Raw genomic sequence first — 24995 nt, forward strand, 5'->3', positions numbered from 1 at the left:
TCAAAGACGAAACGTGATACTTAATGATTTACGATGGAGAACGAAATTGATGTTTACATTTGTGTATCGCACGATAAATAAATGTAATGTATTTGTACTTTGTAACATATATAGCGTAGAGCACGATAAGTCGACAGTAACGGAAAAGTTCTGCATATAGTTCTTTAAATTCCGGGATTACATCGCGAGAACGTTATCAGTCGTGGAAAAGCAGCTTTATGCATCAAAGTCTTAAGTACGTCATATAAGGAATTAAATTCACGAGCGGGAGGAAGACACGGGGGGGGGAAGTGCGGGGGAGGCGAGGCGACGCGTAGAGATAAGGAAAGAAACAGAGGCAGGCGCGTTACGTATATATACGTTTCATATCAAAATATATTTGTGCATAGACAAGAAGACAACCGTGACAGGTAATTTTATACCCTAACGTCATACGTCAGTCATACACCTAAGGCACGTGTGCGTAACGTCTCTCTCGCATTCACACCAGTTGCATGCGGTCGTACGTTTTCCCTCGCAAATAATTAAATCGCTCGCAAGTAACGTGCGCGCATGCACGTTAACGATATGCGCGACCGCACGGTGCACACCGGCTGCTGACTGTTGTCGCTGGCATCGGATTTTTGCGTTACGAGCTGACATCGCGAAGATGAAACCTGCTTAATGCGACTGAGCGCTTGTATCGACCATTCACGTATGATTTCTCCGACTCTTCCGCTCGAATATCTCGGTTTCACTCTCGTCGCTAATAAAATAAAATATGCAATTACAACAATTCGTCTCTCCTGACGCATTCGCGCACGCGATGTCACATATATACACGTGTACGCACGTTATACGGGCTTACACACGCACGCATGTATACAATCCGCTTGATTCCCCAGTCTTTCCGGCAGTTTCTCTCTCTCTCTCTCTCTCTCTCTCTCTCTCTCTCTCTCTCTCTCTCTCATGCTCTCTTTCTCTCTCCCTCTTTCTCTCCCTCTCTCTCTCTCTCTGATTCTCTTCTAACAAAATATATTAGCTTTTTATGTACATACATCTCAAATATAATAATAATAAAATTATTTAGAACTATAAAATACAAGAGCGTGGATAAAGTGCTCGGCTGTGTTGGCTTGGCCATGCTTCGTCGAACACAACGAGTACGGGCAGCGAATACGTATCGAGAGAAGATGGATGTCTCATTGATGCACGATTGTTGATGCGAGCCACGTTGATACAGATCATCGTGTTTCGATATGACTCTTTTTTTTAGGTACTTGGTAATTGGAGAGTGATAACCTAAGTTCATTAATTTAACATTATCTAAGAACCGAATCCTAAATACAGCGCCGTGTATACGTGTCTTTCGCGTTGGAGATGCGTTAGGTGTACGTGTGTCCGTGTATCGTTTACGTGTGGTACGAAACATAATATACAACTAAAGTGAGGATTCTCTCGCGTGAATCGCATCGAGATACGATTTGTTCGTAACGTTCGGGGCTTGCCCACGTGTCGCGATCTTTCGTGCCCACCGACGGGGACTCGACGGCGACTCGAAATCGATGGATCACCCAGTCTTACTTATTTAGTCCATGAGTGCTAAGAGGGAAGAAGACGGTATTAATTAAGTAAGGAAGTAAGGTACCAAGAAGAAATAACGCAAATGACGAAAAAAGATGAAAGATAACAATTGGACTGTCTTTTTCGCATCCTTCGTCGGATTCTCGACATTATCTCGGGAGATCGCGACACGATGACTTGCTTGCGGATCACGCGATTGATTCCTCACGTCATTTATTGTTTTTATTTATCGACGTTCGCGTCCCTTTCGCGTTTTTTTTTCAGCGTCCAAACGACACTCCGGAGCAAAGGGCTGCTCGTGTACCGCGGGCAGTTGCACTTCTCTTTCAACGAAATGTGAAGTTCTTACGTGAACCACGCCGACGTTCCTCGGTCGTCGTAAGCTCGCGTGGAGTAGCTTGCTCTTCTCGCTCGCCCTCCTACGCGATTCGTCGACTCCCTCCTTCTTCCTCCCACGTTCGCGCCTTCACGGCTCTCTCGACGCAACGACGACGACGCACGCACGCATGCACGTGCGTTCGCCTCGCGCGCCGCTCCGAGCCGAGTGAGATATAAAGGACGACGTAGAAGCCGAAAAGAGGAGGAAAATGAGAGGTAGGAAAAGATGAGAATGAGCAAGCGAGAGGGAGACTGGGAGAACGAAAGACGGCTTCTCCTCGGAGATGTACATACGCGATGTTGCGGGGAGACGCGGGAGGAAGCGGAAGACGCGACTAACTTCGTCTCACAATCGGAGCGGCTTGATAGCCCAGGGACGCGAGTCAACGACAATGTCGTCGGAAGACGGTGTCATCTCGAATTGCGCGGCAATGTCTGTGCTGCACTGCTGCTGCTGCTCCTGCTGCTGCTGCTGCTACATGGGTCCACACGCGTGCTGCTGGAACTGGTCGAGATGCCTGGAGATCTCGCGGTGCAGTTGCTCAGGTACGACGCCGACGTTGATGCCGGTGTTGAAGAGCGACCTGAGCACGTTGAGTTCCTCGTTGAGGATCTCGATCCTTTTCTTCAGTTGATCGTTGTCTTTCACCAGCAGCTTGACCTTCTCCTCGGTCTCGCGCGATCGCACCTTCGCCTTCTCGCGGCTCTTCCTCACGGCGATGTTATTCCTCTCCCGCCGTCGTCTGTACTCGTCGCTCGCCTTGTCGATGGCCTTGGTCTGCTTCCTGGCGACGTTCGCGGCGTTGTGATGCTGATGGGCCATTACCGGTCCCTTCATGGGGTTACCCCGTGGCGGTGGCTGATGGACCGGCGCGCCTGGATGACCGGCCGATATCGTGGACGGCGTCAAGGTGGTGAAGGTCTGGCCACCGTTAGCGAACGGGTTGTTCGTCACCGGGCTGTAACCGGCGGGCGGATACTGAGGGCAGTGGCGTCTGTAGTCCGTCGGATCCAACGGTTCCTCCTTGATACTGGGCGACTCCGAACTCGAGCTGTTACTGTCGCTGCAACTGTTGCTGCTCTGATGGTAGGTCGCGCCGCTGTGCACCGGCTGCGGCATGTAGGCGAGTGTCGTGCGCGGATAGCCGCCCGTCCTGACGTGCTTCATGGCGCTATTGGTACCGAGCATGTCCAGCAAACCCTCGCCGAACTGGTTGTCGTCGATCAGATTTTGGAGATCCAGCGAAATCTCGGGGGCATTGAGATCGGTAAGCTCGCCGGCGGCGGCGCAGTGCTCGGCGTATTGCTGATGCAAGCTCGCCTTGCTGCCGGAGACCTGCTTCACCACCGCGCTGTTCTGCTGCTGCTGATGATTGTGATTGTGGTTGATCTGCAGCGCGGAATTGTTATTGTTCGTCGCGGCGTTATTGTTGTTCTGATTGCTGGTGTTGTTGTTGAGCACCTGGGACTTCTTCAGATCAGCCGTACCCTGGGCCTGGGCCTGATGGGCCGCCGAATCGTACATGACTGGTGACGCCATCGCTCACGCGCACATCGCAGATGGGAATCCTTTCGCGACTTCACCGCGACCACCTGTACCAATCCGCGTCCGTTTGTGCGTAGAAACCGTCGATCTGCGCGTTGTCGTTCTCGCCTCGCTCTGTGTGCTTCTATTACTAACTATCTCCCTCTCCTTCGGCCGTCGTAGCGCGTAACTACGTCGTCCAAGACGAGCCGGCAGGAGATGAGGAGACGAGATACTCTTCGGTATCTATCGCCGTCACACCGTCACCGTCATGGATAACAAACGGATCTCGTTTCCTCGAAGGCGCGCGTCGCGGTTTTTGACACTGTTCCAAATACTTACTCAATGGTCCCCCCGGATTATATATTCCGAGATCCCGAGGACGCGACGGTCACACGTTTTTCGTCCAGTGGACGTTATTTCAACTCTCGTCGTCCGCTCCGCGTCAACGCGGCTTACTCACGCCCACGCGCACAGTCGGTACTTCTCCGTGCGATCTTGGCCCACTCGGAGTACACACGGAAGGAGACCGCTACGTGGAGCTCGGGAGTAAAGGGGAGAACTCGATGCGGCAGCAACAAACCCACTCGAGAGTTGGCGCGCGACTGAGCGCCTCGGCGGCATGTCGCAAGCTTTCAATGTGGCGCGCCTCATTGCGCTTGCGCCCGCGACGTCGCGCTTCCCTCCGCTCATTCCGCTCCGTGCTCTCGCCTCCTATAGTCCTCTCGCGGAGGGACCGACCGCGGAGCGTCCACCGCGCTCCTCCTCCCGCCGCGGCGCTCGCTCCTCGCTCACGAGTTAGCTGTAGCTCCCACTTCTCCGCCATTCTCCGGTCCTCCGGTCGCCCGGCTCCTTGTCCTCCTCCGGGCCCCGTTTTCTTTCTCTTTCTCTTTTTCTCACTCTTTCTCACTCTCGCTTTTCCTGTCCGTTATCCGCGCACGCCTCTCTCTCTCTCTCTCTCTCTCTCTCTCTCTCTCTCTCTCTCTCTCTCTCTCTCTCTCTCTCTCTCTCTCTCTCTCTCTTTCTCTCGCTCCTCTCCGGTTCCCATCCTTTTCCCACATTTCCCTCTCCGTTTCCGACGCATTTCGGCCGTCTTTTTTTCCCCTTCACTCCCGCGGTTCCCTCGAGCGGCGCGTCTTTTTTTTCCTCTCTTTTCTTCGTTTTCTCGCCATCCCTCGTGTCCTGACACACTGCGGTCGGTCCCGTCACGGCTCCGTGCGGGGAGTTTTCCGGCGCTTGATGATTCTCGCGGCGACGCGACGCCGCGCCGCGTGCGTACGATAGGCGGCCATCCTTTTATTCGCGATGGGTGCGCGGATTTTCCCGCTCGAACAATTAGCTGTCGTGGGTCATCAGGTTGTTCATCAGGTCATTTGGGATGTCAGTCGCTGTATGAATTGTCCGAACCGATAATAATCGAATTTAAATTAGACATTAAAATTCCGGATATACGAGACCATCATGTATATCTAATTGCCATTCATGAACTTCCGTCAACTTAAGTTAATATTTTGTTTTTTATATTTACTTATTAATGCAGCCATGCATCACGCGTCGCGAAGTAACGACTTTGTATATGTCACGTGGCGCCTATCACGACGCTCGGTATTTATTTTTGAGAGCACCCTGTTGCAGGCGACAGGAAATTGTCATCGTTTGCACGATATTGCGCAATCGGCAGTAATCAATTCAAAATCTTCTGCCGTTATACTTGCTCTCTTGTCGAGATTTTTAGAGATTTTGTGAAATGATTTTTGTTATCGTTACAAGTAGCTTTAATTGCTTAAAATGCATCTGAACGAGGTATGCAAATATCCGAGAATTATTGAATAGCAATGATAAAATAAGTTCCTAAAAGGATTATATGATTGTGGACTGTTAATAAAGTTTTAATCAAGATTTATGATGAGACAATAACGTGCTCTTCATCATAAATCTTGATTAAAACTTTAACTAACGGTCCAGTGCTTCACTTCAAATTAGACCAGTAAACGATTATTTCGACCATATCTCTCCATTTTCCGAGATTTTATTATTTTAGATTAGAACAAGTTTTATATTTCCTTATTTATGTTTTAACGTTCATTACCTGCTTATCACTCTGCTCGACTCTGCCGTAGCTTCAAAACATTTATCCTCGTTTTCCTAGAACTTTCCATATTTTTTTTAAATATTTATCCTCTTTCGGTTTTATTTATTAGATCACTAATGACAGATCAGCATATAATCTGACGAATAATTTGTGCAGGAAGGAGTTCCGGTGGGATTTTCCGCGCGAGATGTGTCGCGATCGAGCCCGACGAATAGTTTCGCGTCCTCACGAATAGACGAATCGTTGTTGCGTCATGTTTCGATTGTTTATCAACGCAGATTTTTTTATCTTAACATCGTGCGCGCAGCGTAGTTAGGCGTGCGTTGATCTACGTCTATACGAACCAGCGCACGCTGACGTATATTAATCGCCCGCGGATTGTGAACGACGAGTTTCTATGCATATCAGTGACTCGCTTGCGTCGATAATCTTGGCGCTATCGAGGCATGGGGAAAAAAATACCAGAAGCGACTTTTGCGCGCAATTGACACCGAGATCGCATTAATTAACATCCTCTCGCGGAATCACTAATTAAGCGCTTTACGCGCTCTAATTCATGTTATATATATGTATCATTAAGCGTATTATGTAATGGTGGATGATGAAACGGAAATAAGAAACCTGTAAACGATACGTTATCTTCTATATCCCTTCCTCTCTTTTCAATTTTTTTACATATATTTTGTTCTGTGCCCATATTCTCCTCTTTCTAAATGAAAACATTCCTGATTCTGTATATATCTCTTTTTGACGTAAGGAATTATCAAATTAATTTAATATAATTTATTAAGGCCATTGCACGTAACAAAGTTTTAGTTTTAATCGTAAGGCCGTAAGAAAATAGACCACGCACATTCGATTATTCTTCAAGCGCGAGAATAATCGACTGTGCGTGGTCTATTTCCTTACGGCCTTACGATTATAACTAAAACTTTGTTACGTGCAATGGCCTTTAATTTCCGATAAATCATTAATAATTAATTATGAATATAGTATACTTTTTGAAAAGTAAAGTGCATCACATACTTCGTTACGTATTATATAATTCGTTAATTGTATCTTTCTTGCAAGCTATATAATCCGTTACTGCTAGCATTAAAATATTATAATTTATTCCAATTTAACATTTTAACAATTTTTTTAAATTTATAGGATCAAAAGAGATCCTATAAAACCTACAAGTTTATAAATATTTTCTATAAATTTATAAATAGACGTTATATCTTTTTGCATATCGGAAATTAATTAAATAATAAACGAATTTTAAGTATAATAATAATAACAATATCGCTGTCAAATAAAAAGCGTGTATAAGAATCACTTTCTAAACGCTGGTTAAAGTTAATCAATTTTTTGCTCCTTTGCAGTTTTGCCTCCACAAAGGGAAAGAGAATCGACCAAGTCTCATTTAATTTTAAGATTCTTTTTCGTGAAATTGTAAGAAATCATCAGCACGGAACGCTTACCGATCGTTCGAAGTTTGAAGTCAGCTGGCAAGTCGATCGGCTCGCAAGCGCAACGCCACGCGCCCGCAAACAGGTTCCGGTCGTGCCATCTGTTAGCACGTCCACGAGGCAACTTCGGTCGGGGTCGGTATACTGCGTTTACGCGGGAGGGGGGGGGGTGACCGACCGACCGCCGCCGGAAAGACTCGAGTCCAGTCGAATTTTCCTCGCCGTGATATTAGCCACAACAAAAAATTCGTGGTGGCCGCGCAAAAAGTTTTTGGCGCTACGTTATATATTTTTCGCTCCCGTGTTCCCCTCCTGTGCGGCGCAAGGGTGCTGGTTCGTCAGCCACGTCGTCGTCTCGTCCAGGATTCGGCGGCCCGTCGACGGCGCGAAGTAAGGAGAGAGAGAGCAAAGCGCGTGCACGCCGTGTTGCGCGAGAGGCTCGTCGTCGTCGTCCCTCGCGGCATCTCTCGCGCGTTCGATCCCGCCTGGCCCCCCCTGTGTTTTGCGGATCGTGTGTTGTGTGTGTCGGAGACACCCGTGTGCGCCTCTCTTGACGCGAGACCACCCGACGGACGCGTGCACGCGTTTGGCCATGTTGTGACGACGACGACGACGACGACGATCCGGAGTAAACCCGGGTACATCCGTCACGGCGCACGGCCGTACGCGCTAATTCGCTCGTCGCCGAGACGATTACGCTCCGCTCCGCTCCGCTTCGCGGGCCGACTCCGCGTTACCGTTGCCTCGCTCTCGCCGTGGCATCCTTCGAGGCTTAACCTACAAAGAGTCCCGACTCTCCGCCCGCGCGCTCCCGCGAACTTCGTCCTCTCGTCGAGACTCCGCGTTTATTGTGACGTAATTGGTGTAGGTTTCTTCGCGAGCGTCGCTGTATTTTTTATTTACCTCCGGTAACCCGCGATCTTTTCCTTGATCCTTTTGTTCTTGTTTTATTCTTATTTCATGTTTCTTGATTTCCACCGAATTTATATTGCGCGAATGTACGCGAACGTAGGCAGCTTAGGCAGCACCGATTTGTTTTGCCAAGTTGACTGATGTCCCATTTGTAATGTTGCTTGCAGACTGCACAATCACGCAAGAGTTATAGGGCAATTCCAGCATTCACAATGGCGGGAGAGCAACAACAGTTTTTTCTCAAGTGGAATGACTTCCAGTCGAACATGGTGTCGTCGTTCAAACACCTGCGAGATGAGAAAAGCTTCACGGATGTGACATTGGCTTGCGATGGTCAGACGTGCAAAGCGCATAAAATGGTCCTGTCCGCCTGTAGTCCTTACTTCAAATCTTTATTAGAGGTAATGCATTAATAGTGATATTACCATTGCCCGATATCGATAGTGATCGATATAGACTTTGTCTAGTTAAACTAATTAAATTTTTCTTTTTGACAGGAAAATCCGTCCAAACATCCAATTATAATTTTAAAGGACGTTGCGTACAGCCATCTACAAGCCATCCTAGAATTCATGTATGCAGGTGAGGTAAACGTTTCCCAAGATCAGCTGCCAGCATTTCTCAAAACAGCAGACCGGCTTAAAGTTAAAGGACTGGCTGAAGCTCCCGGTGCCATTAAGAGAGAAGGTTAAAGATACGCACATAAATACGGTACGCTTTAAATTTTTGCTTTTTTAACTCTAGATGAATTTGACAAAATATTCCTTCTAAATCTATTATTTTATTGCGACATTTACTTTATAAGTATGTTTGGTGATTTCATCTTTTAATAGGATATTTATATATATTAGATAAAAGAAAAAGAGATCATTCAATAAATGCAATATTTCTTTAGTAACATTATTGATTTCGGCGTTGCCGCATGAGAGTTCATTGGTCAGTTATTGATTGTGCAAAAATCTATTTATATTCTTGGAGCGAATATAATACATATATGCATATGTAACTTTTGATTTACACGCTGCCACGTGCGCGTTGAACGTACATAATAAGAGCTGACAATTTCGATAAATACAATTCCACAATTTATCAACATCATCATTTTTTATGCATAGTATAAGAATTGTTTACTTAAAAATGCAAATGGAGCAAAAATGTGAATTTTCCTTTGCAGGTATTTGAAAAGTGTGTGGACTGAAAGAACAGTGTAATAATGTAAAGTGATTGAGTAAAACACATACCACGCAACATAAACACACGACACAACATACATTATAAATATATAGAGACATATGTATAAAAAAAAGTTGAAACACTGCGTGTGCACAACTCGGTGTCCTTCGGTTCATGACTTGGATCAACACGCGGTGACGATGTAAAATAATGCCTTTTTCTTATTCTCAGTTAATGTTAACGGTTGTATTGATAGTATGTACACATACATGCAAGTAGAGAAATGATGTTGATGTTTGTCTTGAACCCATTATGCCATATTGTGGCAACAATAACAACAACATTGATTATTTTTTTAAAACGAATCATCGCGAATAAGTGGGTCGCGATAGTTTACAATGCATGCTGACCGGGGCAGTCTTGGTGGATCAAGTTGGAAATGTTGACAACACCTGTTACACAACACCCGTTTTTTTTTTAAGCCGATCTACCTGACTCATAGCACTCCCCTATCGATTATATTTAGTGGATCTATTCACGAAGTAGCGTTATCTCTCTCGTTTATTTGTTGCGTGTCAGTTATAACGTAACTCATTTGTACATGTTAAAATATGAAAATCTCTTTTTCTGCAAATATCTATGCTATTTTCATTATCAATTTTCGCAGGTTATATCAGGGATGTGATTATGGAGATTTCTCTTTAGGAAATCGATCCTACAGGGCATTAACGATTTTGTATCGTACTAAATTACGTGCAAAATGCTAAGTAAATGATAATGATAATTAACGAAAGTATTTCGTTGGACCTCAATCGAAACGTTCGGCTTCTATCGTGGATAGATTTGCGAAACCCCCGGCAAATCATTTGAAGAATGTCAAATCAGGTTTACTGGAAGTAGTAACGTGCGCGTTTACATCCTTCTCTTTTGTCAATTTTGCGATATTGGAATACTGCTCTTTTGCATTCATGTAAAATGTAAAAAAAAAAATAGAATGAAAAGGAAGGAAATACGAGATTAGGAAAGAAATTGTAATACCATAATCAATCCCGTACAAGTTACCTCTTCTAGTGATCATGATTTTTACTTAACCAAATACTGCCAGTATTTGTACCGGCGTATTCACAATATTACCGATATAGACCAAATTTATTTATGATAATAATATATTAAGGGTTGAATGTCTTAAATTGAGGGAAGGTTATTGTAATATAAGCGAAGTAAATTTTTGTAAAGTCGGAGCGCACAGTTCCTTTTCCCTCCCGAACAATCAGGACGCTCGGAAAAGTCTAGGAAGAAAGTCAGGAAACATTGTCGAGTCAGGGATATAAAAATTGATTTTACAAACGCCGTGTTTTTCCTCTATAATCAAGTATTTTACTATTATTATAGAGAATTCACTGTTTTATTACTTTTAAACTTTACTTTGCTACAATACAAGTTTTCGTCAATTGCGTTCATCGTTAGATAAGTTCGCGCTCGTAATTCCTGACTTTGCTGTCTCTTGTAATTACATATTAAGAAATTCTCTAGTGTTTCGTGAGTTTTTCCTTGTGAGTTAATCGTCCTTGTGCCTAATATGAATTTATTCCAACTTTCATTTGGATTATATACCGAATTAGCACGAGTGAACTTTTACGGACACTGAATGCCGACTTAGGATCGTATCGACATTACGTATCGATCAGTCATATACCGCAGAATGTTACGAACCCTAGAGCGATCGTTTCCTACCGATTTTGCTTCGGATGGTTCTGTGAATTATACGTGAGACCGACTTGATCGTACTTACGTTTGTAAGAATGATCCACCAAAAAGAACTCGTCGTTCGTAAGAATGCTTTGAACTCTACGCGATAAAGTCCAGATCTTGTTATGGAACTTGACTTTGTATCAAAAGTAAATGGCTTCCATACAAATTTCAACGATGCCTGATAAGTTCTGATAATTAACGGGACCATTCTCGTGCAAGCGGCATTAAAGCAAAATTTGTGATGTAATAGTTTGCATATATTTGGCATCTTTTCGGAATGAAGGTTCAATTGTTCAAGCTTTTTTCAACATCAGAAGGCTTCATCATCTTTCGCGATCATCCGATAGCAATATCGCGTAATAGGTACCCGATCTTCAGTCTCAGTATTTAAAGCAGCGTTAAAAGCGTCGAAATGGATGGGTTTAGTTCCTACAATGATATGTTTACCGGGCATTTGGTGGCTGAATGTGAATAATAATACCATGTACATTTGCTATGCTGTAAATTTGGGATACAATTATTGTAGAATAGAAAATCTCATATAGAAGTGACCGTTCGCGCTAAATTCACGAAATCATTTACGTCATACATATACATATATATATATCCTTTTTCGTTACGTTTCTCGCTTTATCTCCGACTTCCATACATTGCATTTTTCGTATTCACGACTCCAAGTTCACGATTCCAAGTCGATTAGTTTGCACAAGTTAGCCGGATGAATCTCTCTTCCCTCCCTCCCTTCTTTTTTCCGTTATCCCTGCCATTCTAGCTGAAATTCGAAACCCTCCTTATTAACGTTACTTTTGCTATTATATGACTCGATGATGATTATGATATGATGTTGAGATATAAAATAAATTGTGTAAATATGCCATTTTTTTGTATAACTGTCTTTATTGCTCCTTCTTAAGTATCCATTCTTACGCATCTCTGTTCCTTGATCTTCCTTAAAACCATTCTAGTGTATTAACTGCTATTATAAACAAACATTGCATACAAAATATGTATCGCAAAATTATGTTCTTCATTGTACATTATATGTAATTTGTTCCGCATAAAACTGCATAATACATTTGTAATCATATAAGCAGAGTGTGATATAAAGTATAAAAATACGTATATATGTGTATATATATATATATATATATATATATATATATATATATATATATGTGATTAATTTATACTTGAAAAAGTTGAATATATACTAAAAAAGTTGAACATTCACATAAGATACTATTTACTATATGAGGTAGTAGCGATCAGAGCTTGATTTGATCAGTTTTTTTATTTCCTGACTTGCTTCTTCATCATCATAAACACGTTGAGTGGAAGTAACTTAATTAGTTACTACTTGATGTATCGTCCACCTTGTTTCTGCTTATTTTCCAGGGTAGGCATTTCGTTTTTGTTTACTTTTCAGATGAATCTATGAAAAAATTAAAAATGTAATGTTATAAACGATGGATTTAGTAACAAGTAGTGTTCCATTCTTACATGGCGGTGTGAAATTAAAGACCGGGTATCTCGGTGCAAAGGGTTCGTTGGCACCATGCACGTAATTTGACTCGTCTTCGTCTTTGATGCTATCCGCTCTTTGCATACATTCTTCGTACGATGGTGGTGCTAGATGAAGATAATAATTTCTTAAAATTTCTGTAGATCAAATTTCTACGATATAAGTCTTACAAAATATTATATATTTCAATTTTTTTTATTCTATAACAAAAATATTATTGGAAATATTTTCTCTTTTAGCTCCGAGTTACTGTACTTCTAATGGAGACAGTAAAATAAAATCGATATTCAATTACATGGTATACGATAAAGCCGATGTATACAAATATGTATTTTCAAGATTGAATATAAAATTTCTAAAGTAATTATTTACAAAATAACAAAAATACTCACGTATGTCCCACGGGTTAGTCGACGTGCTGGGTTGATTCGGAGAGGTAAAACCTATTGCCGCAGGATAGGGCACGTTTGGTGGTGCGTAGTCTGGAGACGTGGGCATCGGCGGTGGTGGATCATAATCGGGTATTATAGGAGCTGTAGGCTGCACGGTTTGCATATAGGATGCAGATGTAATAGTAGATTGTAATGGAATTGTTCCGATCAAGATCGGGTAAACCTTGACGATGCTGCAATGCCTGTCGTAAGAATTGGACCGATTTCTTAAATCACTAACCAATATAATTTAATTACGATTTTCCATATATTGCGGAACATTTATTGCAAGTAATTACAAAATAATTTTTAAGAATTTTAATTGAAAAAGCGAAATTTTAACTGATTATAACATATGTACAATTGCATGCATGAATTAAGCATTTTATTTTACTACTATTTGGGTATACATACGCTCCAGAGACGTGAATTGTAACGCGCAAGGAATATTTCTGATCTATTATACTGCAACATTCCAACTGGGATGGCGGTATTGGCGGAACCTGTAATCGTGACGTAATGTCGGCTTGTTGGCCGAATGGTCCCACACTTTTATCGGCTTTTACGACCGCCTTATCCGTCTTGGTCGTATTATACGGTGATTTCGCGTGGAATTCTAATGACTTCGTGAACAGAAATTAAAAAGTAAAAATTAAAATTATTTTATCGATTGAAATTTATTTGTTACGCTATAGTTACGCGCTTATACCTACCCGTTCAAGTTTAACGCAGATCTTCGTCACATTGACACTGCTAGTATTATAGAGGTTGACCATAGTCTCTATCGATTGTCCCGGAACGAACCCCGTCGTCGGTATTCTAATACGTATCTTCATCGAACCCAAGTCGAAACAACAGAAACAACAAAAACTCTCCATCTCATCTTCATCTACGCCGACCTAATAAAAGACAAATTATTCGATTTTGATGACGTCGGGCGATATCTTCATTTTGGAGTTCGATGTTATTTTTGCGTAATAGAGAGGCAAAAAAAAACATGGATCTTTGCGTAGCGATTTCACTTACACACTGATGACTGCGAGAGTTCAAATCGTAAGATGAGACCACGGTAAACGCAATTTTGCTCTCGTGATCGAATCTCCATGGTCTGTCGATGACGGCCTTCATCGTGTACCGGATGTGACCGTTCGTATGTTCGAAGCTGCATGGTATATTATATGGCAGTGAGAAATTAAAAGAATATCTATGAAACCCCGCTGGCATCTGTACCTCTCCATTGCCTGAAATGCCATGATATCTCGTTTATTTAATAAATCAAGAAGTTCCATCTAATCGATTTCAGCAACTAGTTGATCGAGCAATCATATTTAATTATTTTATTGTAATATTCTTCTACAGGTACTTTTTAAATGTTTAGGTAGCTAATCTATTTCTAATAGATTAATATTGTGAGTGTTACCTGCTGCACTTCCCAATAAGTAATAAGTCAGGTTAAAATACTGTTCGCTTGCTCGGAAATGATCAACGTGGGTGTGACTGCGTCCTTGGGAATTCTTGGTAGTCCTTCTTCTCTCCCAGCTAACATTAGCTTCTCCCTTTATTGACAATTTCAGTGCTGCGAACAGAGAAATATCGGTGTCCTTATTTTTATATATTTTTTATTAGTAGTAAAATGTAATATATTGAAAAGTAATGTAATCTATTTCTTTTTTTGTTTTTATTTATTTATCTTCTCACGATTATTATTGAAAGAAATAATATTTGATTATCTATTCTTTTTTTTACATTTAAAAGAAGCAAGATAATTAACAATAAAAATAAAATAGATTTAAATAACTCTAGACAATTTCCGAAAAATGATATATGATTTCTCGAAATCCTGGAACATATATATTCATTATTCTTTTTAAAAGAAACTTTCGGCTGGAGTAAAAAAAAAGTTCTACTAATTTTTTACGTAAATTAGTATACAGACAAGGTATACAGGAAAGGCTTGCGCATTATAGTGACAATGCTTTACCTCATACAAAGTTCAATGTCGTTTCAAACGTATCAATAATACTCGCATGTGGTACGGACGCGTGTTGCATAACTAGTTACAGCTGATGCGTAAAAATAGTCGCGAAAAAAAACGGCGTTTCGCATATTATTGCTCCAAAGTACGTCGTTCTTTTTCGGTGATTCAACAGATCGCAGCCACGCGAAAATCATCTTCCGATAAATTATTTTTAGATTGTTTACAACTTTGGAAATGTATATTGCAAAATGCACGTTCCAAGTATACTTAAGGCATCTAAAAACGCGTAGGGGTGTGAGGATTACACATTTTACAAACTTATTATATAAATTTTATATATATATATATATATATATATATATATATATATATAGAGAGAGAGAGAGAGAGAGAGAGAGAGAGAGAGAGAGAGAGAGAATACTTTCTGTTACCGTTCGTGAATATATGTATGTATATATATCAGTATTTGTAACAGAAAGTATTCGAAAAATATTTTCCAGCATATACTCTAATATTATTATTCCTCACGTAATGTACGATGCGTTTTGATAATTATATATGACTTCGTTCAAAAAGTGCACACGGGACTGAGATAACTTCAGTGAATCTTTGTTTGCTTACTATCAGGACGTCGTTCTCGATAACACGAATCGGTAATTGAGCTGTCTATCCAACTGACATTTCTTTCATTCGCATCGGTTTCATTCATTCAGTTTAGTTAATTTATTTTTATAAAGTGGTTGGACACGGAAGAGAATTTCATAATGTTGTCAATAATATTGAAGCACAGGTCGGAAAGCGTTAACATTCGACGTGTCACGTTTCGTCCATGTGGTCTCGGCGTTTGTTTCCGAGTGATGTCAGTTTGATAAAGACGTTTTTATGGCTGACAGGACCCGTATAGGAATTTTACAGGGACAATTAGCACATTCGAGCGACCAACGAAAGAGAACATCATCTCTCCGATAGTTATAGTTCTTTTGTTATAAAAATAAAAAATACCAGGGGGGCATATTTGTCGTCAAATCGGTAGCAAATATATCGACATAGAAACTATTTCTACGAATACACGTGATATTTAATTAACTACATCTTATTGCTACAACTGCATTGTAATTTAGAAATTTCTGCATTTGTCACTTTTCGTTATGATTAGCAATTTTCATTTATTGTTAGAATAATTCGATTCGTTTATTTCTATTCTTTTTGTTTACCAAATTGCAAGATTTCGAGCCTTTTAAATCTGTTTATGTCATGACACTAATTAATATTTGTGTTTATTACTTTATTTAATGATCTTCGATCGAACTCGTCGGTTTCTGCGGTTTTCTTCTATCCGGAATCGATATTCAGAAGAAGTAATTCGTTCGTCACGAGCGATTTAAATTTCTCCGTGTGCTCGCGCCTTCTTTTCACGGCCCTGGTTTCTCGCACTGACACGCATTTTTACGCACGTGTACATACATACGCGCACATATACTTGGGGAACGCGCTTGCTGGCGCCCGACGTTCTTTCTTGTCGCGGCGTCGCTGGCATCTGGCATCATCGGCGGCCGGCGGCGCGATCGCTCGATACTGCGAACTGCGAGCCGCGTGTCCGTCAGCACTGCCAGCGGCCAGCGGTGCCAGCCACGTGCCGGACGCTTATTTACCTCGGATTGTCTTCTCCCTGGCTAGGTCGACGATGACGTCGCCGGTGACGATATCGCCGGGCGCGTAAGTAGCGCCCGGCCGGTCGAACTCGATGCGAAAAGTCCTGAGCGACGGCATTCGTGGAATGTGATGAGAGCTCGGCTTTGTATCAAGCAGGATCGAGGTCGGGCGATCGACGCGATCCGAAGTGGGGAACACGACTGGATACAACCGGTCCGACGGGACGTCCGTCGACCGCGAATTCTCTCACGACTTTGGTATCGCGTGGTCTGACTCGCTAGACGCTAGGCCGACGACGCCAACAGGCGTCGAGAGTCGTGGGCGGTTGGTTCGTATCAGCACCTCACTGTGAACGTCATCGGGGTGCGTGCAATGTATCCCTTATGATAGTTCGGTGGTGGTGGGAGTCTTCTTCTCCCTGGGTCTTCGTCGTCAGGAGAAAATGTGCGGACGAGAGATTGATGACGTTATTAGAAATTAGAGGACAATCGTTCATCATTGGAAATTGGAATAATGAGTAGCACAAACAAATAGTATATCGTGATATTATTTTAATGATTGAAGAAAGTAGCTCTCTGACGAGTGAAAGAATATTCTATGTATAAAAGCTAGAAAACATTGCTTCTACGAATTTGAAGAAAAACGAGATGTTATATTCTGAGTCTACTGTGAGAAATTTTGATAGACTTTAACCGCAATTTTTATATTTATTTAATATTGAAACACGCGATATGAAATTTTTTCTAAACAGCTGAGTCATTTAATAGTTTGCTCCACGCGTAAGAAATTAGTTTCTAAATTATTAAAAGCATGAGTCACATTGTTCAGAGCGTAACTTTGCACATTACATTTGTGACGTTGCTAGATAAAAATATAATTCTTCGAAATGACGACGGAGGATTGCGAGAAACCAATTACTGTTGCATGATGTGTAACAATATACGTCATTGTTCTTTTTTTACATCATAGTTTTATCGTTATCGTTTTGCCATAATAACGAGAAGATTATCAATCGTCGAAGACTGTCTAAATCAGATTGTCAATAAACTGTTATGACAACGGATAATTGAACCACAGGACTGAGACTAATTTAATGCATTGCGCATTCGCGCCCGCTCCCATTGGGAGCGCATTGCTGCCGCGAGTGATGTATCTTTAATCCTTGTCGGACCGCCATGAGAACGCGCTACTTTCAAATGAGGTATTTTCGTCATCCGTCAGACCTACCAAATGGTCAATCGATGTTACGTGGGATTGCATCGCGTGTTGAACATTTCTATGCGAGTTTATTAAGCCACGATTGAGGACTGTGCCGTAATTGCTGTGCAATGGCTCTGCGATTGCTCGTTTTCGGCGATTGATTGTCAAATAAGGGTAATTGGAGGTAATCCAGCGCGATATATCGTCAGGTAATGAATTCTTCTATGCGCGTAACGTGAGTTACTCCAACACAAGATTAACTGAGATTAACGTGCATCAATAAATGTCTCGTTGAATTCGTATTGTAAGCATTCGCTATCTGGTGGCCTCTGACACTACTATTAATTGTAAGTTTTCATACTCGTATGATACTATGCTGATGGTGCTAAGTTAGACAGCGTAAAATCGATTTCTCTTTAGAACCGTACCACTTCTTATACGATATATACAGAAATAGTGTACGTTCTCTACGAAAAATAAAAGTTGAAAAACTATGAGAATTTTTTTCAGTCTTTGCAGCTTTTATTTTTTAGAATGTTTTTTTTTCTCGATTACAAATCAACAAATCACGGTTTAAATTAGAAATAATTAAAAACGATAGTAATCATTTTTTATTCGATGTTGTCAACTTAGACGACTTTCCTATTTCTCAGGAGGATCTGCAAGTATTGATAATACATGCCGAGATAGAAATCATATAAGACTTAATTAGTATAATCATCTTACAATTAGTCACCTTACTTGAAATATTTGAAGACTGGATATTTAGGCGCAAAGGGTTCGTTAACACCATGCACGTATATAGAGTCCTTCGGATCTCTGATGCAAGACACTCTGTGCGACAAGGATTCTTCATATGATGGAGGAGCTATATATAAAAGAATCTAATCTGTATCTACCTTGACAAGTTCTTAGGTTTGGATCAAAGTCTCGTAATAATTTTCGCGAACGAAGAATTAGATTTTGAAATTTTAATAGTGGTGTGCGCGTAAGATAATCTTATATGATTACGATTCAAATGTGTAAAGAAATATTTCTTAAATTATTCTAAAACAGAACAGTATTCTCATCAATAAAATAAAACATAGAAATGTTTTACGTTTACAAATTATTTAAAAAGGAAAAAACAAATATTACTATCTATATGATAAAGATTGTTCGGTGGAATCTGTCAATTGAGTATTTTACGTACCATCAACAAAATCGTTCAGCGATGGTGTACTTGGAGAAGGTACAATATTAGATTCTGGAGTCACATCTTCTTTCTTCGATGTAGATGGAAATACATCTGAAGAAGATGAAGCTGCAGGCGCCGATGGTATAAACCGCAGCGGTATTGTTCCAATTAAAATCGGATACTCTTTGACGATCTTACGATACCTTTATAGTGAAAAGAATTGATGCAAAATCATCCTATTGTTACTGAATGATCATCAAGCGCGTAAAATATTATCGTATAAAGTTACAATATATTTAGTTTATTACTGAGCTTTGGAGAGATATGTACGTACATTTTTTTACTATGAAGGACGATACGGAGGATATATTTTAGATCAATTATATCGCAAAATTGCAGGTCCGAAGGTGGTATCGGTGGAATAAATAAACGCAATGCGATAGCGTGTTTATCGAATGGTGTTATTTTTTGCACAGTTGCCACAGTTGCCTTATCCTTCTTTTTCTTACCAAAGGGCGCATCCGCGCGGAACTCAAGGGACTTTATAAGAAGAAATTAAAATTTGATAATTATTGTAGGATAGAATAAAATTTATATTTTGGCCAATCTATTGATTCAGATATCTTCGGCGAAAATAAAGATTGGAGCGTAGGTTAAGCGTAAAGGAAAAGGATGACAGAGACGTTTATCTTTTAAAATGCTTCTTTTACGTTCAGCAGTTTCAATTTATGCTTCAAAGAAGTTTCATTTATGTTTCTGTCACTCTCCTCTTATATTCGATTTGCGCTCCGATCTTTATTTTCCAGAGTAATATATATTATATATTTACATAAATTATTTACAAACCTACTTGCTGTAATTTAACGCAGATTTTCTGTAATTCGGTAATAGTGGCGTTATGTCTTAAATCGAGGATTGCCTCAATCCATTGTCCCGGTACGAATCCTGTCATCGGTAATTTAATATGCGCATTTATCGAACCATCGCTGACGCAGCAGAGGCAAGAGAAAGATTGGTTTACTTCATCATCTATGCCGATCTAATATAAATAATACATTATTAATTTTCAATACAATTGTTTGAATGAGACTATAAAATAGCTATTTTTTTTTGTATATTCTGGTTTCCGAATATGAAGGTAATAAAATCATAATATGAATTTAAAATATCGATTTTACTCACACATTGTTCACGACGAATGTTTAGGTCGTAGATTGTAATTACGGTGTATGCAGCTTTACATTCGTGATTGAATCGCCATGATCTAACAATGACCGCCTTTATCGTATATCTGATATGACCAACATGGTGTTCGAAGCTGCATGGTAAATCGCAGGGTAATTGGATACAGAAAGGATATCTACTCAATCCTGCAGGAATATGCACTTTTCCATCGTCTGAAATTAATAAAAACTGATATGTATAGCCTCTAAATATAATTTTATGTAACACGTGCATGGAAAGTAGCCCATTATGCAGGCTACGTGTAGTGCGTAAGCACTTAATTGTTACACAAATAACTATATCCTTTCTACGTGGATTATAGCAAAATGTATCTATCTTAGCCATTTTACACTTAAATGAATATGTTTTAGGACTCTAATTTGTGTTACTCTAATTTCCATTAATTTATATATTTATAATAAATATATTTATTTTTGTATTGTTACACCATATTCACGGCACATTTATATTACGCGAATTCACGATTGCGGTGCACCCACGAATAAGAAATATTTATTTTTAAAAGAAAGTAATCAAGCATTAGCGCGCAAGTATATAATATATCCTTATATTATATATTATACTATAATAATATAATAACATATTTTAATGAACTTTTTGATTGTCGTGATATATGATTTTTTAATAGACGATACCTTCCGATTTTTCTAACAGTGAAATTGTCAATTTAAAATATTTTTCATTTGCCCTATAAGTAGTAGTGGTAGTTGTAGAATTTCCATTACTATCTGTCGAACTCGATTCCTCATCCCAACTGACGTTAGCCTCTCCCTTAGCCGATAATTTTAGTTCTGCAACAGCAAAGATTAATGATTATTTTAAAGTTTTACGTACTAAATGAAGAATTAAGAAAGCCATACTTTTTGTAATATAAAAAATATATGTATAATAGATACAGGTAGTCAATTGGAATCATTTCAATATATGTATTTTGTTTGCAATTTATTTTCAATATGATGGACTTTATATAAATCTTGCTGTTAGTTCAAGCATATTTAAATATTTACGTTTAAACTATGTATTTTAAAAATATAGACTGTGTAAAGGGTTTAAAAATGCTTGGTAATAATGTTATTATTATTATTATTATTATTATGTCGTACATATAAACGATATCAGAAAAAGATATTTCACATTTTAAAAGTTATCACAAGAATGATCTCATCACTCTGGATGAGTTATTAAATCATCCTATTCCAAGACTGATATATTCTGCAAACATATTCATTACATTGTTATCACTGATAATCCGTGAGTTGATAATCTCTACATCCGTTCAGATAGCATAAGTCTTCAAATACAAATTGCGGTATTTCTAAAGTTTCGAATTTGGATTCATGTAAATTGTGTTACAATCGGCAAAAGCTGAAAGTGCCACACGTACACGGCACGCACTTAATTGTGTGCGGCTCCGAAGCCATTCATTCCACATGTTACCGAGACTGGTTTCTGGCACGTATACAGATATAATCTGTATAGATACTTGTTCTGGGAAGGACAGAACTCTTCAAAAGTTTTTAGCCTTTTAACTTAACCGCAAGTAGTCGAGTGTTTTCGCGTTTACTTTTAGAGTATAAAATTTTGGATCATATTGCCGCGAGACAACTAACCTTTTTTCTCGTATAAAAACATTTTATGTATAATTTATCTTGAAATTGGAGAAAAAAAGAAAAATAGAAAAGTACACCTGATGCAAAACGACTCTATTGTGATTTTATACATGAAGCATTGTTATTGGCATGTGTAAATTTTGCGATGACTTTATTCGATCGATATATATATATATATATATATATATATATATATATATATCTTTAAAAAAATTAAATAAATGATTTACCTTCGGCAAGTTTTTCGTTTGCCAGATCGATAATAACGAAGCCGCTGACACATTCGCCGGGTATGTAAACAGCATCCGCGCGATCAAATTGAATGCGAAAAATGTTCAACGATGGCATTTTTCTGTCGCACTAATGCACTTGTCAGTCGGGATCTCATCACCCCGTCATCGAGTTGACGACGTTGACGTTACGCATGATGACTACACGTGACCGATGTACGAACTTAAAAACGTCAAGAGATTTCATATCGACGTTCCCCACCAGAAGAATAAAATTATATCTTTGATATAAAAATTATATCTTCAAGTTACATGATCAGTTGATATCATTTTCTTCAAAATATCACATTTCCGAATATCTCTTTTGATGTGACTATACTTAATATAATTTTTATCAAACTCATTTTTAAATAAATGAAGCAGATATAAAAATGAGGAAACGCCAAATTTTATATGGAATCTAACGGTTTATTATATCGTTTAGGAATCGAGTATCACAGAGATTAAAGCTCGATCATAGCTGAGATACGAGCTACGAGAAACTGCGCACCAAAACCACACATTGAATTATATAACATACTGGAATGAGCCTTTCCTATAGCAAGTTACACATAGCTTACTGTCACAGGCTAAAACAGGATAGTTTGGTCATCGAAAATGTCTACTTTATGTAGCAAATTCTTTACATTCATATAGCAAAATTATGGAGAAGCATCATTCGCCAATTAGGAACAAAAATGAAAGTCTCTAAAATATATAAATATTCTTTTTTTTTCGTCATTTCAGTTTTATTATTCAGTGACTTTAGAATCCGTTCGTTTTCTGCCAACATGAAACGTAAAATAACTATATAGCTTTTCACTTTAGCAATTCGTCAGATGATTATTAATTTCGATAATAAGAAGACATAACATCAATTTGTTCATATGCATCCATACCTTTTTGCAAATAATCACTTAAAAGAATCGAACTATTTTCATTGTGTATCGTTCGATTATTTAGCACAAATTAATAAATATTTTAAAGACATCACTACTTCACTATCGAGAGGAAGAGAAATATTTCAATTTGTTCAATTGATCATATGTAGTACGTTTTATGACTCTCTCTCTCTCTCTCTTTATGTAAGTATATTAAATAAACAATTGGAAAGCATTTGGAAACAATTGGAAAGCATTTGGCTGTCTTAATCGATACGAATGAATAAATAATTTACGATTTATAGATTCTTTTAAAATTGCATTTAAAATTACTAGTTCTTCAATTGTGATAAGCTCGAATCGGCTTGAGTAATACGGAAGTATCATGGTAAATATCAAACATGGAATATAGTATTATCGCTCTATATATTTCTGATATCATAATATTGTACGAGAGATAAGCTTTCTAAAAGATTTTGAGTTATAATTCTAGTTACAAGTTTTATTTTATAAATATTTACAAACTAAATATAAGAAAGAAAATGTTTATTGCTCGAATGGTGAATATCTTTGCATGGTACTTTCATTGGATGTGTCTGCTATCTGGCGGTCTCTGACGCTACTAGCTTTTCATAAACTCGAATGATACTTGAATTAAATGAAAAAGACAATATATGTTTCTAAGTAACATTAATAATTTTTTTAATTTTAACTACTTATTTAAGTTGTTTCACATAAATTATACTTTTCAACAAATTAAAACAAAGCAACGTTGTTAGAATATCTTTTCTAATCTTTTTTTTAATTGATTAAATTTTTATGTTATTTTCTAAATATATAAATTTAGCGAAATTTGCACAGTGAAGAAATTATAATATTTGTTTTATTTTCTTTTTTTCTATTTTATGTGACTAATTATTTTATACATATTTGACAAGTTAGACTTAAATTCTTAAAATATGATTCTTTGCTACAATTAGAAGCTTTGTCGAAAACTGACGTATCTATAGATATACCAAATGATGTTAATCGTCGATGTGTCGAAGTTACAAACTGACGAGAAGGTCAAATCAAATTCCTCCACGCGAAGCCTCTAAAGTGCCTTACTGATTAAAGGGCGAGCTATACTCGGTAAACGGGTTTGGACCAACATCAGAGGCAAATATTAGATTCCGCAACGTGTGCCTGCACATACCCAAACGTCTACCTGTTGGACACTGCTGTATCAGACTTGCAATGCCTCCGTAGGATCCTTCGACGTAAACACAAACGCAATTTCGTTTGATAGATTGTTTCGATGCTATCGACAGGAAATACCACGTATAGACGGGGAAAAGAGTTAGCTACGGACTCGAAGACTGGCATGGTATGTTTCAATTTTTTATTTCGATATTTAATCGCGTGTATAAGTAGCAATATGTATTACCACGTAAAAAATTAGATATATAGGTACATAAATAATTACAAAGATATATAATGTGTAATTATTGACTTATTATATAACTTATAAATTAAAAATGCTACAGAAAACATTTCTAAAGTGTATATATTTGCGAAAATAGAAGAAAGATACGAGATAGCTTCGCGATCGTAATTTTAATAAAAGATATTATTACAAGTTATATTGGTGATATATCTTGTACTATTCGTTATAATATTTCACTGTTATATAACGATAACTACTAATAAAAAATATGATATTTCGATCTCGCTAAGATTCGATGAAAATTATATTTCACGACGTATAATTCAATGCCCAGTGAATGCGATGAAAATTATAACGTCTGGCGAATGTGAACTATTGAAAGAGCACGTGCGGAGAGCGTAACAAAGCCCCCAGGATCGTAATGATGCGGGAGGGGTGGTCCGCGGGCGATGCGAAGCGGGCGCGAGGGTGGCTTCTACATTGCAACCCCTCAGTAGCACGCCGGCCATCGCCGAGGTGGCATCTTGAGGCATCGACGCTTCATTTTTCTCAACGACGTCAAATTCGGTCGGATATACAACAAACGTTCCTACCTGTTAGAGATTCGAAGTTTTCCTCAATCACAGCGGAATGTCCATATCGCCGCTAAAGTCGTTTCATGCATCACGGCATCACCGTTCGACGACTCGGCGCAGCTAGACAACGCGTGACGGCACTCTTTGTGACAACGACGATCAACAGGTTAATCCCTAGT

At 39.3% G+C, this 24995-nt stretch overlaps 6 protein-coding genes across 10 annotated transcripts in view; 2 read left to right on the plus strand and 4 right to left on the minus strand.

The window, feature by feature from the left end:
- LOC143903717 (cilia- and flagella-associated protein 276) overlaps nt 1–7224 on the minus strand; it is a 111066-nt gene extending 103842 nt beyond the window's left edge. Inside the window, exon 1 of the mRNA XM_077417573.1 lies at nt 7025–7224. The gene's annotated coding sequence lies outside the window, so the exon portion shown is untranslated. The remainder of the gene's footprint in view (nt 1–7024) is intronic.
- Nucleotides 1–10335, plus strand: part of Lolal (longitudinals lacking protein-like) — a 146960-nt gene extending 136625 nt beyond the window's left edge. Inside the window, exons 1-4 of one of the 4 annotated variants that reach the window (XM_077417576.1) lie at nt 7245–7402; nt 8092–8325; nt 8422–8635; nt 9099–10335. In XM_077417576.1, the coding sequence (XP_077273702.1) occupies nt 8137–8325; nt 8422–8616 (384 nt within the window). In that variant the 5' untranslated portion in view covers nt 7245–7402; nt 8092–8136 and the 3' untranslated portion in view covers nt 8617–8635; nt 9099–10335. Of the gene's footprint in view, nt 1–7244; nt 7403–7505; nt 7651–7690; nt 7877–8091; nt 8326–8421; nt 8636–9098 lie in introns of those variants that run through there. The other 3 variants (XM_077417577.1, XM_077417578.1, XM_077417579.1) reach the window with 3 other exon arrangements.
- Nucleotides 358–4073, minus strand: LOC143903769 (CCAAT/enhancer-binding protein). Its single transcript, XM_077417661.1, has one exon. The coding sequence runs from the start codon at nt 3479–3481 to the stop codon at nt 2417–2419; it is 1065 nt and encodes a 354-aa protein (XP_077273787.1). The 5' UTR covers nt 3482–4073; the 3' UTR covers nt 358–2416.
- Nucleotides 10336–11520: 1185 nt separating the features above from the next.
- Nucleotides 11521–16943, minus strand: LOC143903715 (arrestin domain-containing protein 17-like). Its single transcript, XM_077417570.1, has 8 exons — nt 16433–16943; nt 14223–14378; nt 13829–14043; nt 13516–13701; nt 13217–13425; nt 12764–13005; nt 12350–12478; nt 11521–12281 (listed from the first exon to the last, which is right to left on the minus strand). The coding sequence occupies exons 1-8, from the start codon at nt 16548–16550 to the stop codon at nt 12265–12267; spliced, it is 1272 nt and encodes a 423-aa protein (XP_077273696.1). The 5' UTR covers nt 16551–16943; the 3' UTR covers nt 11521–12264.
- A 1174-nt stretch (nt 16944–18117) lies between these two features.
- LOC143903716 (arrestin domain-containing protein 17-like) lies at nt 18118–22452 on the minus strand. Its single transcript, XM_077417571.1, has 8 exons — nt 21896–22452; nt 20691–20846; nt 19993–20207; nt 19661–19849; nt 19145–19350; nt 18826–19013; nt 18375–18501; nt 18118–18292 (listed from the first exon to the last, which is right to left on the minus strand). The coding sequence occupies exons 1-8, from the start codon at nt 22011–22013 to the stop codon at nt 18283–18285; spliced, it is 1209 nt and encodes a 402-aa protein (XP_077273697.1). The 5' UTR covers nt 22014–22452; the 3' UTR covers nt 18118–18282.
- Nucleotides 22453–24722: 2270 nt separating this feature from the next.
- LOC143903758 (uncharacterized) overlaps nt 24723–24995 on the plus strand; it is a 43702-nt gene continuing 43429 nt past the window's right edge. For both annotated transcript variants that reach the window (XM_077417643.1, XM_077417646.1), the window contains exon 1: nt 24723–24982. The gene's annotated coding sequence lies outside the window, so the exon portion shown is untranslated. The remainder of the gene's footprint in view (nt 24983–24995) is intronic.

The sequence above is a fragment of the Temnothorax americanus genome, unplaced genomic scaffold (assembly GCF_048541705.1).
Source record: "Temnothorax americanus isolate GAGA-0224 unplaced genomic scaffold, ASM4854170v1 Scaffold5, whole genome shotgun sequence".
Classification (NCBI taxonomy): domain Eukaryota; kingdom Metazoa; phylum Arthropoda; class Insecta; order Hymenoptera; family Formicidae; genus Temnothorax; species Temnothorax americanus.

Coding starts and splice junctions, on each gene's coding strand:
- LOC143903769 (XM_077417661.1), bottom strand. CDS start 3,481: ATGGCGTCACCAGTCATGTACGATTCGGCGGCCCATCAGGCCCAGGCC.
- LOC143903716 (XM_077417571.1), bottom strand. CDS start 22,013: ATGCCATCGTTGAACATTTTTCGCATTCAATTTGATCGCGCGGATGCT. Junction 20,847..21,895: donor AAACGAAAAACTTGCCGAAG/GTAAATCATTTA, acceptor TTGCTGTTGCAG/AACTAAAATTATCGGCTAAG. Junction 18,502..18,825: donor GCTGAACGATTTTGTTGATG/GTACGTAAAATA, acceptor TTTTATATATAG/CTCCTCCATCATATGAAGAA.
- LOC143903715 (XM_077417570.1), bottom strand. CDS start 16,550: ATGCCGTCGCTCAGGACTTTTCGCATCGAGTTCGACCGGCCGGGCGCT. Junction 14,044..14,222: donor CTTATTGGGAAGTGCAGCAG/GTAACACTCACA, acceptor ATGGCATTTCAG/GCAATGGAGAGGTACAGATG. Junction 12,479..12,763: donor GACTAACCCGTGGGACATAC/GTGAGTATTTTT, acceptor ATCTTCATCTAG/CACCACCATCGTACGAAGAA.